The sequence below is a fragment of the Sinocyclocheilus anshuiensis genome, unplaced genomic scaffold (assembly GCF_001515605.1).
Source record: "Sinocyclocheilus anshuiensis isolate Anshui unplaced genomic scaffold, SAMN03320099.WGS_v1.1 scaffold411, whole genome shotgun sequence".
Lineage (NCBI taxonomy): Eukaryota > Metazoa > Chordata > Actinopteri > Cypriniformes > Cyprinidae > Sinocyclocheilus > Sinocyclocheilus anshuiensis.
In genome coordinates, this window is record NW_015549608.1 from 369,852 (window position 1) to 385,637 (window position 15,786).

Sequence of the window (15,786 nt, forward strand, 5' to 3'; positions counted from 1 at the left end):
TGACATTTACGGTAAAATACCGGCAGCTGTGGTTGCCAGAACTTCACCGTAAAAAATATGGTAGCAACATTTTAGGTTTTACAGACTTGACTTAAATTCACAATAAAATACCGTATTTCATTAACTGATGTAATGTTAATAAACCAACACATTGAAGTACTAATATCTGTTTTGAACCATTGTAATGCACTAATAACCACCAAAAACTGGTGGTGATGAGAAAGTCACATGATGAACCAAAACTTATCATAAACAGCTTTTCTATGAGCTGAGGAGGGCAATACTTATATATAGAAGATGCACACAGTGTCATTCACACTAACATTAAACCCCATCACGGTGACACACATGATACTGAAATAATGCAATAAACATTAATTTAACAACATTAGATGTAAGATTAAACCCTAATGTACACAACTGATAAGAAAAAAATAAGAAGAAACATGTTATTTCAACAAAAAAACAAACTATGAAGTGTCATGCAGGGAATTCTGGGAGTGTGAATTTATGGTTTTTCACTGTAAATTCTACAATGACTTTTTCTTTTTCACGTATTTTACTGTAAAATTACGTTAAATGTAATTAAATGTATTCACTGAATATATTATGGAAACTTACTGTTAACCAAGGTTTTTACTGTAGCATTTTTACAGTCTTTTACTGTTAAAATCACAATCATTTTTTACAGTGTTCGAATGAGAAATATTTAAGAGACTTAAGAGTCTGTTTGTTCTACGTTTAATCTCACTGATGTCAAGGAGAAGCAAATGAGATATAAAAGAGTATTTTAGAGTATATAAAATATTTTTTTCTGTGTTAATATTAATACTCTTAAGAGTCTCTGTTTGCTCTCCATTTAATCACAAGGCTGTCAAGAAGTATGAATGGAGATTTTTATTTGGGGATTTAAATTCAGTAACACCTGAAGCCTTTATGTGTAATGCATTATAAAAGAATTCATAATGCACGTTGTAATGCATGGCATCTTTTCATAAATAATTGCAACCTAATTTAAAATGCATTATTATATATATATTTGAAGATTCCGTGTTACGTAATTGTTTGTCATGTGTTTTAATGCATCACACTTTCTAAATGTGTAACAATGAATAGATGTATTCATACAATGCATTATAAAAATACATTTTAATGCATTAGATTTAGACGTGTTGTTTGTTTGTTTTGCACCGTTTAATCGTCGGCTAGTGTGTGTCAGCTCTAGTTTTTGGATTAGCGAGATTGAGCGCAGCACTATTGTGGTCGAGTGACCCGAGCTGCCGATGGCATGCTGATGTCTTCTTTTTTCTTTTCTCTCTCCTTCTTTGACAAAAGCGACAGCATAAGTTGAAACCCTAGTGCATTTGTTTTGTCAGGACAAAGAGGGGGAGGCTCCGGCCGCTCGAGAGAGGAGGGGGTAGTAAAGGTTTGTTCCCCTGCAGGGCACTTGTGGACGGGGGTGTTGTGGTGCCTGTGTGCAGCTCAGATGGTGTGTTTTCTCAGTGCTAAAGGAAATTACATCAGTATGCATTATCCAGCAGGGAGAGGCCACAGGAGCCACGCTGGGAGGAGGGCCGAAGCTCTCTCTCTCTGTCTCTCTCTCAAACTTCCCACTAGTGCAGAGACACACCAGCTGACCCAGTCATGGGCGCAGAGGACCCAAATCGCTCTCTGCATGGACTTATACTGGATTAATCAGCTTAACCTATTTATTTATTTGCATATTTATGGTTTATCTACTTTCTTGAGCCCTGAATGCGGACGCGGAGCACTATGCACTCCAGAGTGAAGTCGCGGAGCTGCGATAATTACCTGAGTATAAAGGTAAGCGCCGCACTGCTGCGGGTTGCATTCGACATCGCTTATGAATCGCATTGAACTTTAAATGAAGAAAGCGTTCACCACTTTCTATTGGGATTGTGATGGTCCTATCAAACAGGAAAACGTCTTTCCTGACAGCAGGGTTATTATAGATAACTGAAACCATAAATAAAAACATTTTTGATACTTTAAATAAAATAAAAGTTAAGTGAAATAAAATAAAAACTTGCTCTTATTTTATTTCAGCTAGCTTCCAAGGCACCGTTTCTCATTTTCATTTAGTTTAGCTTGATGTACTAAAAAACCTAAAACTGAAATACAAATTAATTAAAACTTTATAGACATATAAAAAATTAAAAAAAATGACTAAAACTTTAACTAAAATGAACATGAAAGCAGAAAATTTAAGAAAAAAATCTAATTCAAAATATTAACGAAAACTATGATACTAAAATAAAATCACTTACAAAAAATACTGTGACTGTAGTGTGGTATATTTACATTTATTCATTTAGTAGATGCTTTTATCCAAAGTGAGTTGCAAATGAGGAAATGCACCATCATAACCATATTTACATGACTTTTTAGTTGTTGTTTTTTTGTTTAAAAGACACTTACAATTCAGTAATATTATAGATTTGACAGCACTGACACTATCTGAATTGGGTGTCACAATTGCCTTCTGCTTTAAAGCTGAATCAAATTTGTTCATAATTGACAACTTTGCAACATTGACATGGTTTTTGAATTGAGTTGAATCAACACTGACCTGAATTGAGATGAATAATGACACTATTGCTTAGAAAGTTTGCATGATTGATTCTGTTATTTTTCCATTTAATACTGTGAAGCTGCTTTGAAACAAACTCTGTTGTCTGGACTGGAGTTTTCAGGAATCCTGTGCTAATTCTAATGGCTGTTTAGGGATATACTGATCCATGTTTTGAGGCAGCTAGTCTGTAAGCACAGTGTTAACATAGTTTGACTCGAACTGTTTGGTAATGAGTGGCATTAGGACTCGATTTAGTCTTTTGTGCTGTAATCCAGACATCATGGGAGCGGCGTCTTGAATTGATCCCTCAATTACAGCACTTTAACTCGTCTCGTAATCACTGATTGTTTGCTTGCGGTGTCTGTGTGAGCTCTGGGTTTGCTCTGTGTGTTTGTGTTGTTGTGTCATCGCTCAGAGATTCACTACAGAACCTGTTTGAGAGCAGCTGCGTGTGGCTTTTGTCCTCAGAGAGTCAATGGACATTCCATCTGTAGACGTCAACCTGTTCGACAGCTGCCAGTCACATCAGGTGCCGCTTTCAGACTGATGGATTTAGCGAAGGACGTCAGCATTATTTGGCTGATGATATGCAAATAATTGCAGTTAATAATGGTAAGCTTAACACACAGACACAATTATTGCATGGGGTATAAAGATGTGAATAATAATATTAATTATTATTATGATTTATTATTACATAATTTATATATGTAATAGTATAATAGTATAAATAAATAAAATAGTTATTTGTTTCCATTTTTAATATTGTAGTTTATAGTATAATAATAGATGCTTTTAATTATTATCATCATATTGAATATTATTTTGAAAGATTGTATTATATAATATGTAATAAAGAATATTCAAATATATTATGAATATTTGCTTGTTGCATTTCTCATTTGTAAGTCTCTTGGATAAAACCTGCTAAATGGATAAACGTAAATATGTATTCACTTATTTTTAGAAGAACACAGCAAGTCTGTAAACAGTTCAGGAAGCTTTCTGATGTCTTCACAGATGTTTTTTAAATAGCCAGTTCAGTTCAGCATCACGTATCCGAGTCGTCGGACCCCTGCTGCTGTTTTGTTTTTCCCTCTCCACAATCATGCATTTAGAGAGGCGTTAAAGCTGCTCTCAGTAACCTGCGCTCCATCAGCAGAGCCACTCGCTCCTGTTTCACTCCCACGGCTTCAGACTTCATGCTCCGCTGGAGAGCTGGTGCGCGAGGCCTTTGTCTTCCTGACCCACAAAACACACCGGAGAAAGACAGTCCAACAGATGCCCTTCCTGTCAGACTGTCAGGGTTGTTTAGAGCGGCTACGTTTGGGAATTCACAGCTCCTGCTTACTGACTGTATGTTTGCATTGCAGTAAAAGCTGTTTGAGTGGAGCTCAGCTCTATTAGAGCATCAGTGGTGGCAACGATTTGTTAAAAATGCATCTTTAGTGGTCTGTTCAGAGTTCCCACGCTCTTGGAAAAGTTTAAAATTGTGGTTTCCACGCCTGTAAAAGTCATAGAAGTCAAAGAAACCTTAAAAAAAAATCATGCTTATTTTATTAAGTTAACTATATAACTATATAGTTAACTATATACACAACTATATATGTGTATATAGTTAAAAAATATATATGATGAAATAATATATAATTTTTATCATATATTAGAGAATGAAGGGAGATTTTTACGTCAATACATGTCAAACAATATATATTTCAGCATATTAGAATGATTTCTGAAGATCATGTGACACTGAAGACTGGAGTAATGATGCTGAAAATTCAGCTTTAAATTACATTTTACAATATATTCACATACTGTTCTTACTGCACTTTTGATCAAATAAATGCAGCCTTGTGAGACAACATTGAAAAATCTTAATTATTCCAAACTTTTTTATTAGGTTTCTGGGGTATTCTTTGGTTGCTATGGTGTTCTAGGTAGTTGCTATGGTGCTCTGGATGGTTGCTAGGGTGTTGCTATGGTGTTCTGAATGATTGTTAGAAGGTTTCGTAATGTTGGTCTCTCTTCAATGTAAGTTTGTGGATTTTTTATTTTTTTTTTGCCAGTTTGTAAGTCTGGTAACTTTAAAAAAGTAAACCTTTCCTCAGCAAGCTGCATGATTTTGGTGCAAATTATGCAGTTCAGGTCATGAGTGTGAGCAATAGGAATGGAGATGTTTGACTTGTGCGGTTTTGAAGCAGATGTCCGTCTGTTTTAATCGAGAGCAGAGCAGCAGCGAGGCACCTGGACTCCACGTCATTTAGATACAATTGCGGGTCTGGGTCTGATCCAGCACCTCCACCATCACCATAAACACCATCAAAGAGGGCAGATCAGATCCCACACACATCTCCTCTGAGCCACACTTGTGCTTTGGCTGCTATTAAAAGCTCTTTTACTGGCTTCAGCCAGGTGAAATAACTTCTTCAAGGTTATGGAAATGCATCTGAAGCTCTCTTCTGCCCAGTCTTATTTAATCTTTCATCTTCAAAGCCACACTTATCTCCAGCTTTCTTGAAGTCCTCCATCCAGTGCTGTCTTCCAGCTGTATGTTTAGTCTTCTCAGGCTTTGAAAGTGGTGTTTTGAGTGGGTGCACTGAGACTGATATGCAGGCCGTCCTGAATACAGCTTGTAGTTTAGACCAAACACTAAAGTTTTCAGGTTAAAACATGTTGTTCAAAAGATCTTCAAGCCCGGGCCGGTTTTCAGACCCCACTCGTGCCAGAACCCTTTAGAGGGGCATCAAACCACATTCTTTAATCTTTGAACCCTATAAAAGGAAGTCAGAATAAAAGATTATTTAGAAGGGGTGTCTTGATAATGTTCATATTCTATATACTTTTGAATATGTATTGAATATATGTGAACATATAAATATATTTTCAAAATAAAACATTGTTTAGTAGGGGTGTCTTAAAATGTACATATTAAAATGAATAAAATGAAATAAAAATATATATTTTTAAATGTTTTATTTTAAAAAATATATATATCAATAATAAATAAATAAATATGATTATATAGATAGATAGATAATGTCTATTTGAAGATTTGTTTGGACGTTTTCGGAGATGTGAGCTCCAGGGTGTCAGCGGCCGTTCAGCGCGTAACCATAGTGGTTAAACATGAGATATAATTCGTTTTGGGTAAATCTAACGGGCAGTCTTTGGTCTCATTAATCTATTATTTGTTCCAGAGCAAATAGTTTTGGCTGAGAGCAAAATCACATCACATTATATTTTATATCATTTCAATGCTGTATCTTATATCAGAACGCTGTTTTTATACTTTTGACTGAATTGCCTAGCAACTTTTAAATTATTATTCAATAAATATTTTATATAAATAACAGTAGTATTTAGTATTGGGAAACAGTGTGTGTTCGTGATGGTGATTTTAGTGACATTATTCCGCCTTTAGATGGCGACAAGAGACTGTTTTACGAGTCAGCGGTAAATATTTTTATATTGAAAGAGACTGAAATGGAAGTTATTTTGACTTAATAACAGCTTGTAAGATGCAAATGCACTGAGCAGCGCTGTCATCGGAAATCAACCTTAACAGATGAAAGGACAGTACGACAAAGATATCGCTTTCTTTAGCGGACATTCAAACTAATGTTTTATTGTGAATATGAGATTGAGCTGAATAATGAATGCTGTATCTGATGCAGGTAATCACACTCGCTCAGTCAGTCTCTCATCATACTCCACATAATACAGTGAGCTTTTAATACAGTGATACAATAAGCTTTTCAATGAAGCAACTCAACGTTCCTTCTTTACTAAAGTTCTAAAGTAATGTGCTTGAATTAGTAATGGACCTTGAGCTCAGCTGTTAAACTGACAAACTATTTGAATCCGTTGCGGAAGGAAGTATTTCTGCACAAAATAGGGTTTTTAGATACACTTCGTTGTTTTTTTTCTTATATATTTGCACACATCGTGCCGTCAAACTGTTGTATAAATGCAATATCACACTCGTAGACGTGAGAATTGGTTGTATATAGGCACAGATATAATTACCGGCGGCCGAATCACAGCCGTGCCGAAATACAGCCATATCGCACAGCTACTCGTGTGATATTGCTCAATTATAAATATATACATGTGTGTTATTCAGTTTACTTTGGTAGTCTTGAGTCACGAGGCCTGAGGCCCCGAGGCCCTCGTCCCACTGGACCGGTCCGTAATCCTGCCCTGCCCAAGCTGCTATTTTGTGGCTATTTTTTGGCAGTCGTGGCCTAATGGTTAGAGTCGGACTTGTAACCCAAAAGTCGAGGGTTCGAATCTCGGTACCAGCAGGGATTGTAGGTGGGGGGAATGAACGTACAGTGCTCTCTTCCACCCTCAAAACCACGACTGAGGTGAGACCCGGGTGCACAGCAAATATGGTTTCCCACTGCTCCAGGTGTGTGTTCCCGGTGTGTTCACTACTCACTGCTGTGTGTGTGCACTTGGATGGGAGAAATGCAGAGCACAAATTGCAAGTATGGGACACCATACTTGGCTGCACGTCACATCACTTCTTTTGTAGCCTGCCACAGTAACCTAAAAAAGTACTGTTTAATGATGTTAGAAATCATGTTGCCTTTCCTCCCATTGTTAACCTTTTCTCCAAATGGCGGTTCTGCTCTTCCCTGCAGTTTGAGCGCTGTGATTATTCCTTAGCCGCAGCGCAGCTAATGGGGCTGAGTGATTTAGTTTCCTAGAGCGCCAATAAAGACTTTCTGCAGGAGAATGAAACAATGGCTGCCCTGTGGAGGAGTGACCGCATGTGGACGGGACATTGTCATTGTGTAATACAAGGCCAACAGAGCAGAACAAACAGCGAGCGTTAAAGTCAGAGCTTTGCTGGGGATTTTTCCTGGGCTTTTCCCCGTCTGCAACTCAACTCAAACAAGTTAATTTCCATTTTCTCCACTCCCCTGCCTATTTAAAGGGATAGTTCACCCAAACATTAAAATTAGCTGTTAATTTACTCACCCTCAGACCATCCAAGATGTAGATGACTTTTTTTCTTCAGTAGAACAGTAAAGAAGATTTTTAGCTGAAAACCGTGGTTTTTGGTGATTCATAAAATGCAAGTCAATGGCTACCGTCACTTTGAGAGTCCATAAAAGCACATCATGCAACACAGAATGAATCCCCGTGACTCCTGACGATATACTGAGGTCTTATGAAGTGAAACGATCAGACTGTGCAAGAAACTGAACATTATTTACAACATTATCACCTGTAATCCAGAGCCTCAGGCGAACAGACCAGAGTGATGTCCGGTTCACAAACGAATCATTCTTCTGAACCGGTTCTTTTTAGTGAGTTGAACCAGTTCACCAAATCAGACTGAAGCACCTGAAACAGTTCAGGGCTCGAGCAGCACAGATCTACAAGTTACTCAATCAAAACTGACTTTCAGACGCCTGACAGTCACTCCGACTGGAAATGAGCTGAAATAGCAGAGAATCTGATCCTATGATGAATGAATCATTCAATACTCCAGTTCCTCCAACAGTCACGGTGAGCTGATGAAGACTACTTTATTCACTTTATATGCTTTAGACACATAAAACATCCACATTTCACTTCATTATTGGGTGCTTTAATAATATAATTGCGTATATGTTATGTCATTGTGTGATTACGTGCATGAACTAGTGAACGAACCAGTTGCACTGGTTCTTGCACAGACTGATCGTTTCACTTCATAAGACCTCAGTATATCGTCAGGAGTCACAGGGATTCATTCTGTGTTGCCTGATGTGCTTTTTTGACTCTCAAAGTGCTGGTAGCCATTGACTTATGAATCAGCAAGGAGCACAGTTTCAGCTAAAAATTTTCTTCACTGTTCTACTAAAGAAAAAATCATCTACATTTTGGATGGGCTGATGGTGAGTAAATTAACAGCACATTTTCATTTTAGGGTGAACTGTCCCTTTAACCTAAAGCTGAGCGTCCCAGGTCACGGTTGTGTTAGTTTAGGATAGTGTGATACATATCCGGTTGGAAAGTCCTCTGCTCCACAGATATGATGTAGTTCTGCATTAGGGACAGGATTTTCCATCCCGCCTGTTATTGTCCAGTCGGTGACGCTACATTGACAGGTGTTTCCTGTCTCATCAGTGTCCCGCGACCTCCTGACATCCTGCTGTTTGTGTTTGTAACTGGGAACTGTGGGATTGAACTTGTGACCATCAAACCATCTCACTAACCAAACCAAAAACAACATGCTGCCATCGTTTACTCTATCGCACTGTGTGCACAATCATTAGTGTTTGATTCGGTCTATAAAGACGGGAAGTGATGCTTCATGTGTCCTACAGTAAATTAGTGACAACAAAATTTCAGCAATTGAAAATGAATTTTAGGTATTGGCCGAAACAGTTTTGTAGAGCTGAAATCATATTTAATTTAATTTAATTTTATTTTATTATTTTGTTTTTTTTATTTTTATTTAATTGGGCTATTTGTCATGCAATCTTTAAATTCGACATTTTAAACTTTAAATTCGACAATTTAAATGTGTTCTAACTGGCTGGTAATTCAGTTGACATTTAATATTCCTATCTATCTGTCTATCTATATTCACTAAACATTATTTGTAGCACAACTTCTATCCAATAATCACAATAAGCTTTATTGCTTTTGATGTGAAACAACGTTTTATATTTTACATTTTATAACAAAACTCAAACAATGTACTGTACAGTAAATGTTTGTGGTAAAAGCCGAGAATGACTCTGATCGTGTGATCTGTTGCAGGACTCAGAGTCGTTGGACCGCTGCATTCAGAGCGTGTTATCGGCTCTGTATCCTCCGTTCAGCGCGTCGGCGGCCACCGTCCTGTGGCAGCTCTTCAGCGTCGTGGAGAGACAGTACCGCGGAGACGGCCTGCACTGCTTCATTGACTTCCTGCTGCCCGCCAAGAGAATCCTGCAGATAATAAAACAGGAGGCCTGTGTGAGTACGGTCAGCTTCAGCCGACGCATTTTCACAGAAGCATTTCAATAAAAAGTCAATAAAAACAGTGGGCAATATCTACTAATAGATCACATTATTTTTAATTTAGCAAATATATTATTATTTATAGTAAAATATATATTATATAATATAATTATTCTACAATACTTTTTAAAATTTATTAATATATTAATAAATGTTAAAACAGTAACAAAGGTTAATAAATGCTTTAGAAGTATTTAATTTATTTATTTACATTTATTAATTTAGCAGACGCTTTTATCCAAAACAACTTATAAATGAGGAATACAACAAGCAATCCATGATGGAGGCAAATAACACAAGAAGTGCTCGTAATAAAGTTTCAGACATTGTGTAGCATAGTGCAAGCTAATATTTATTTATTTTTTAGTATATGAATGCAAATAAAAAACATATTATTCATTTATTTTCATTATGCATAATAAATTTACATGCATGTCCAAAATAAATAATATAATATAATATAATATAATATAATAAAACACTGTTTTTATTATTTGACAAGCATGGAAATAAATAAATAAATGTTTTATGTGCATTATGTATGATACATTTACGTGCATATCCAAATAAATAAATATTTTTGTTTGTTTGTTTGATTGGTTGTTGTTGTTTTTTTATATATGTATGTAAGTATTTACATTATGCATAATATCCATGCTTGTTGAATAAAAACAATTTAAATTTATTTCTTTATTTGTTTGTTTATTTCTTTATTTTGGGAACAGCATGGTAATTCATCATGCATCACGCTATCTTTAAACTCTATATTATGTATTGGTGGCCTGGTAATGCGGTTCACGCAGGTTTGCTGAATATTTTATTATTTTGTCTCTTCTTCAGATATTGTTGTTGAAATCCATAGCGCTGCAGCTAAACATGTTCAAGCCATTTAAAGTCTCCCAGAGAGAAATCTTGCAAGAGTGGGAACATGAGAGGGAGGAGGAATACTTCAGGCTGAAAGAGGGTTCAGTATTACTGTGATAAACAGCCCAAACAGAGCGTGTTGTGAGCTCACTGCAGTGAACTTGGCAAAGAGGATCAGGCTGAAATGAAAGACCTGCTCAGGGAGGCTTTGTATTTCTGCAGGTTAGCGCTATGTGAGCACATAGCTGAAACCTTACGCTCCTGTATCCAGCGCTGCTGTTATTGCTCTGAGACGAGGGCTCTCAGCAGCCTCATTTAACTCAGACGTGATCTTTGAGGGAGTCACAGCGTGCTGAAACTTACATGTTCCTGCTGCATCATCAGTATCATTATACAGCAGCGTCGGGGAGTCACTAACGCTACTAAATTAACTGTTTTTATAGTAGCATTACAGTAGCTAAATAGCGAAGCTCTTTTTTGATGTACCATGATAAAATGCCGTTTTCACACTGTATAGCCTGTGCAGAAATCTCTCTCAAAAAATATTGTGAAGTCTAATTCATTGTAGTAAATTGGTCTATTTGTTCACCACAAAAGAAATAAATACATTTATTTATTTATTTATTTGCTGAATGATTTGAGTCCCTGCATGGAATTTTACATAATCTTTTTTCATTTTAATCCTTATGTTCACTGTTTTCATTACGTAAATTATAGTGTTTTCTCATTTTATTTGCTATTTTAGTTGCTTTTCAAATGAGTGTTACTTTAATTTTATTGAGGTACTATTACAGTATTTTTTAATAATTTGAATAATTTAAATTTTTATAATTTTCATTTTCTTTTTAATTTTGGTTAAAGTTTTAGTAATTTTGTTTTTGTAATTTTTTTTTGTAATTCTGTTTATTTTAAATACGCCTATATATGTATTTTTTTAAATACATTTTTATTTCATTTTTAATTTTAGTACATCAAGTTGAGCTAAATGAAAATGAGAAATGAACGAGCTAAAATAAAAAAAAAGTTTACGTTTTTATTTGATTTTATTTCAGTTAACATTTATTTTATTCCAATTAACGAAAAAGATTTTTCTAGTAATTTTAGGTTAATTTACTTTAACCCCCTGGTTCAAATGGTCAATTGCTGACACCCTAATTGAGAGCCTTTATGTTACTGTGCCAGTATGCTGCCTTTTTATGTTTTAGAATAGGTATAATTTTTGCAATTCTGTTGGGTGACTCAAAAATTACACATTTCACTTTAAAATATATATTTTACAATTGCATAATGTTTTAAATCATTGTATTTTTGTATCTTGAAATCTACTTCAAGACAGAAATAAATTAATGATTGCAAACTGCAAATAACTGCATATTGTTGCTTGTACCTGTACGAAAAGTGGCATTTTTATCTGATGAATTCATCCTTTTTATTTTCCACAGCTGCGATTCAAAGGCCTGTTGCTGTACCACGAGGGATGGCCACTGTGTTTGCATGAAAAGGTGGTTCTGCAACTTGCACCCCTGCATAAAGTACGTCTACGGCAGGGAGATTTCTACCTGCAGGTGGTTCCCTTAGGCCGCAAGGCTGCCAAACTGGTCATAAAATGCCTGTCAGGGAGCGGGCAAGCCATCGCAGAGATCCCTGTGGCCGAGAGCATGTACGGCAGCGTGTTCACACCTGAGTTCCTGCAGAATGTAACGCATGAGCGCAACCTGCACCCTCTCCAGAACTGCCTCCTCAGTACCGGCGCTGTGGTTTACCGAACGCCCTGGAAGAACGTGGTCAATCCTTTGTTCGTGACCAGCACTGCCGACGCAATCATGCAGGCGCGGAGCAGCGGCGGGACCCTGCGGGGTCAGCTCAGCACCTGCAGCACCCACGGATCCACAGGAACGCTCAGTTCCCGAGACTCCTTGGGCGCTGAGTCCACTGTGTCCGAGCCAGTCCTCAGCCGGAGCCTCACGGATATGGGCATCAGCTCCCAGCACTCGGAGGATTCGCCCTTGCAAAAGAGTCCCAACTCCCTTCCCCAGACGCCCACCTTGGGCAGCCCAGATCAGGGATGCATTCGAGGCGGAATCGGCAACAAAATCCTCTCGTTCAGCACAGACCTTAGCAATCCCGGCCTTCGCAAGAGGCATCCCAGAGACTCTGCGGCCTTCGAGTTGCGCCGGCTTTTCCGCAAGTCCTACATGGAGGCACTGCAGAACCCCATGAACCTCGGCTCCAGCTCAGAATCAATTCTGGAGGAAGGGACGGAGTCTGAGCCAGGAGCGCCTCACGACTCCGTCACAAAGGATCCGATCCCTCAGAGAACCTGTGATCGTGGATGGCTGGGAGGAGATGAATCTCGCAACGGTTCTCCCGCTGTCCATCTATCCAAGAGCGCCGAGTTCAGTCTGGGTGAGAGACGCTCCAAATCTCTCGAACGTACCAACAAGGCCTTGCAGGTTAAAGGACACCGGGCACGGTCGTCCTCCGGTGGATCCGGTAGCGGCCTTCCCAAGAAACTTATGAATGGTTATGCATTTCGTTTTGGAAAACTGGATTTGGAGGCGGCCTTTCCTGGCATCGAGAAACGGAGCAACAAAGAGAACTCAGGTAAAAACGCTTTGTCAACTCTTTTGAGGTTTGCCATTCCAGTGCCAAGGTCATGGGTTTGATTCCCAGGGAATGCATGAACTGATCAAATCCATTCCTTGAATGCAATGTAAGTCTCAGGGGTGTCCAATCCTGCTGCTGGAGGCCCAACGTCCTACAGAGTTTAGCGCCAAACAGCTCGAACACACTTGTGTGGAAGTTTCTAGTGAGTCTGAAGTCCCTGATTAGTTGGTTCAGATGTGTTTAATTAAGGTTGGAGCAAGACAGTGGCCCTCCAGGAACAAGTTTGGGTACCCTTGCTGTACACAAAGAACATGGCAAAGCATCTTGTTTGGGATTTTTTCCCACCAAGAACTAGACCAGAACAAACTTCCCTTATCAAATCATGGCACTAGTAACACTAAGATCACGGTTTTGATTCCCAAGGAATGCATGAACTGATGAAATGCATACCTTTAAAATGTCACTTTGGATAAAAGCATTTGCCAAGTGCATGAATGTAAATGTCACCATATTGTACATCAGGGGTGTCCAATCCTGCACCTGCGGAACAGTGGCTCTCCAGGAACAGGTTTTCACAACCCTGCTGTACATAAAAAAACATATCAAAGCATCTTGTTTGGGATTTTTTTCCCACAAATAACAAGACCAGGACAAGTTTCGCTTATCAAATCATGGCACTAGCAATGTCAAGATCATGGGTTTGATTCCCAGGGAATGCATGAACTGTTGAAATGCATACATTCAATATAATTGAATCAGTTGATTTGCATGAATCATTTGAATGAATTGATTCACTGGAATGAATATGAATTTCCAATGCTATAATGTTGCAAACAAACTTTTCTTATCAGTTCATTTACACAAATCAACTGAATAAATTGATTCACTGGAATGATTCAGAATTTCCAATGCTTTAAAATGTCGCAAATAGACTTTTTTGAATCAGTTCATTTACATGAATCAGCTGAATGAACTGATTCACTAGAACAAATCAGAATTGCCAATGCTACACATGAGTTTCTTGTCAGTTTTGCTGGGTTGTTGAGATGCATACCTTCAATATAAGTCACTTTGGATAATAGCCAAATTAATCAATATAAATGTCACCATACTGTTCATCAGTAAACATGCTTTTATCCAAAGGGTTGGAGCTAAACTCTGCAGGACAGTGGCCCTCCAAGAACAGGTTTAAGAATGCGGCAGAGCATCTTGTTTGGGATTCTTTCCCACCAAGAACAAGACCAGAACAAGCTTCCTTTATCAAATCATGTCGCCCGAGGCCTTAAAGGGACAGTTCACCCAAAAATGAAAATTACCCCATGATTTTCCGCTAACTGTTGTACGCACGTTCACGAGAGAGTGGCGTCCAGCGGATGACGTAAGACGTAGGCAAACGCGGAAGTGACGAACGCAGAAGTGACGGCGAAACAAAACACCGGTCACAAATTAGTAGTACAAAACGAGGATTTGTAAAGAAAAATGTCAGAGGATTTCGATACAAGCCAAAAGGAGACTGGTTTTCCTTTGCTGTAAACAAAACTTGATTCTAACGAGACTAGCATATTCTCACCGGCGCTTACGCTATGCCTTCATCCCAAGTCATCCGCTTGAACGCCACTCTCTTGTGAACACGTGTATGACTGTTAGCGTAAGCTAGAGATTACCATTTATAAAGTTTTAAATATGGATATTATTCTTACACAAATGCATCACTTCACTTCGGAAGGCCTTTATTAACCCCCCGGAGCTGTGTGGAGCACTTTTAATGATGGATGGATGCACTTTTTTTTTTGGAAGAGCCAGGGCATTTTTAATATAACTCCAACTGTATTCATCCTAAAGAAGAAAGTAATATACACCTAGAATGGCTTGATGGTGAGTAAATTATTAAAAATAAAAAAAATAAAAAAACACCTACTTACTCCCATTCAAACGCTTTGAAGAGCACGGAAAAAGTTTTATATAACTCTGATTGGATTTGTCTGAAAGAAGAATGTCATATGCACCTAGGATGGCTTGAGGGTGAGTAAATCATTTTTGGGTCAACTGTCCCTTTAAGAGACAGGTCTGGTTCCAGACAGTTGTGGTCCAGTGGGTAATTATCACTTGCAGCAAACTCTGGGACCATCAACGAGCTTAGATTTTCAGAAGAGACAGCTTGTCATTCCTCTGGCATGATTTTATGGCTTGCGACCGGCTGCATGTGAGGGCTAATAGCGTGTGTGTTTTGGAATGCTTCAGCGGCCCTGCCCTGTTATAGAGGGTGCTTGTCTTTCCGACGTGTTTGCTGTACCCCAAAGGCACGATACTGGACTGAATGTGTTGCCAGGGAGACTGCGCCGTTTTATTTAGCTCTTCCTGCTATTGAGAGCTTGAAAGAGAGCGTTTTGCCCTCCGTCTGGCGCTTCTGGCCAGGGGTGTGTGTGGGGTCTATCGCAGGAAATTCCAAACTGTCCGGCATTCTTAAGATTTTGGGTTACTTTATCACGTGAAAGAGTTGTATCACTAACACCGTGTCCTAACCGAGCACAACCAGATACATTTATGAGCAAAACCCCTGTCTTTTCATATTAATCCAGTTAGTTGATCCAGCTGTGCCAAGTGACATTATACTTTGTCTGTCACTTTATTTTTATTTTCATTTTCATTGTATTCCGCTCCACTCACAATGAAATTTCATTGGTCCAAAATTATGCATCATATAGCTGTACATT

At 38.3% G+C, this 15,786-nt stretch overlaps 1 protein-coding gene across 1 annotated transcript in view; it reads left to right on the forward strand.

The window, feature by feature from the left end:
* The first annotated feature begins 1,626 nt into the window (after positions 1–1,626).
* plekhg4b (pleckstrin homology domain containing, family G (with RhoGef domain) member 4B) overlaps positions 1,627–15,786 on the forward strand; it is a 50,531-nt gene continuing 36,371 nt past the window's right edge. Inside the window, exons 1-3 of the mRNA XM_016447882.1 lie at positions 1,627–1,824; positions 9,359–9,556; positions 11,908–13,069. Coding sequence (XP_016303368.1) covers positions 1,756–1,824; positions 9,359–9,556; positions 11,908–13,069 — 1,429 coding nt within the window. The 5' untranslated portion in view covers positions 1,627–1,755. The remainder of the gene's footprint in view (positions 1,825–9,358; positions 9,557–11,907; positions 13,070–15,786) is intronic.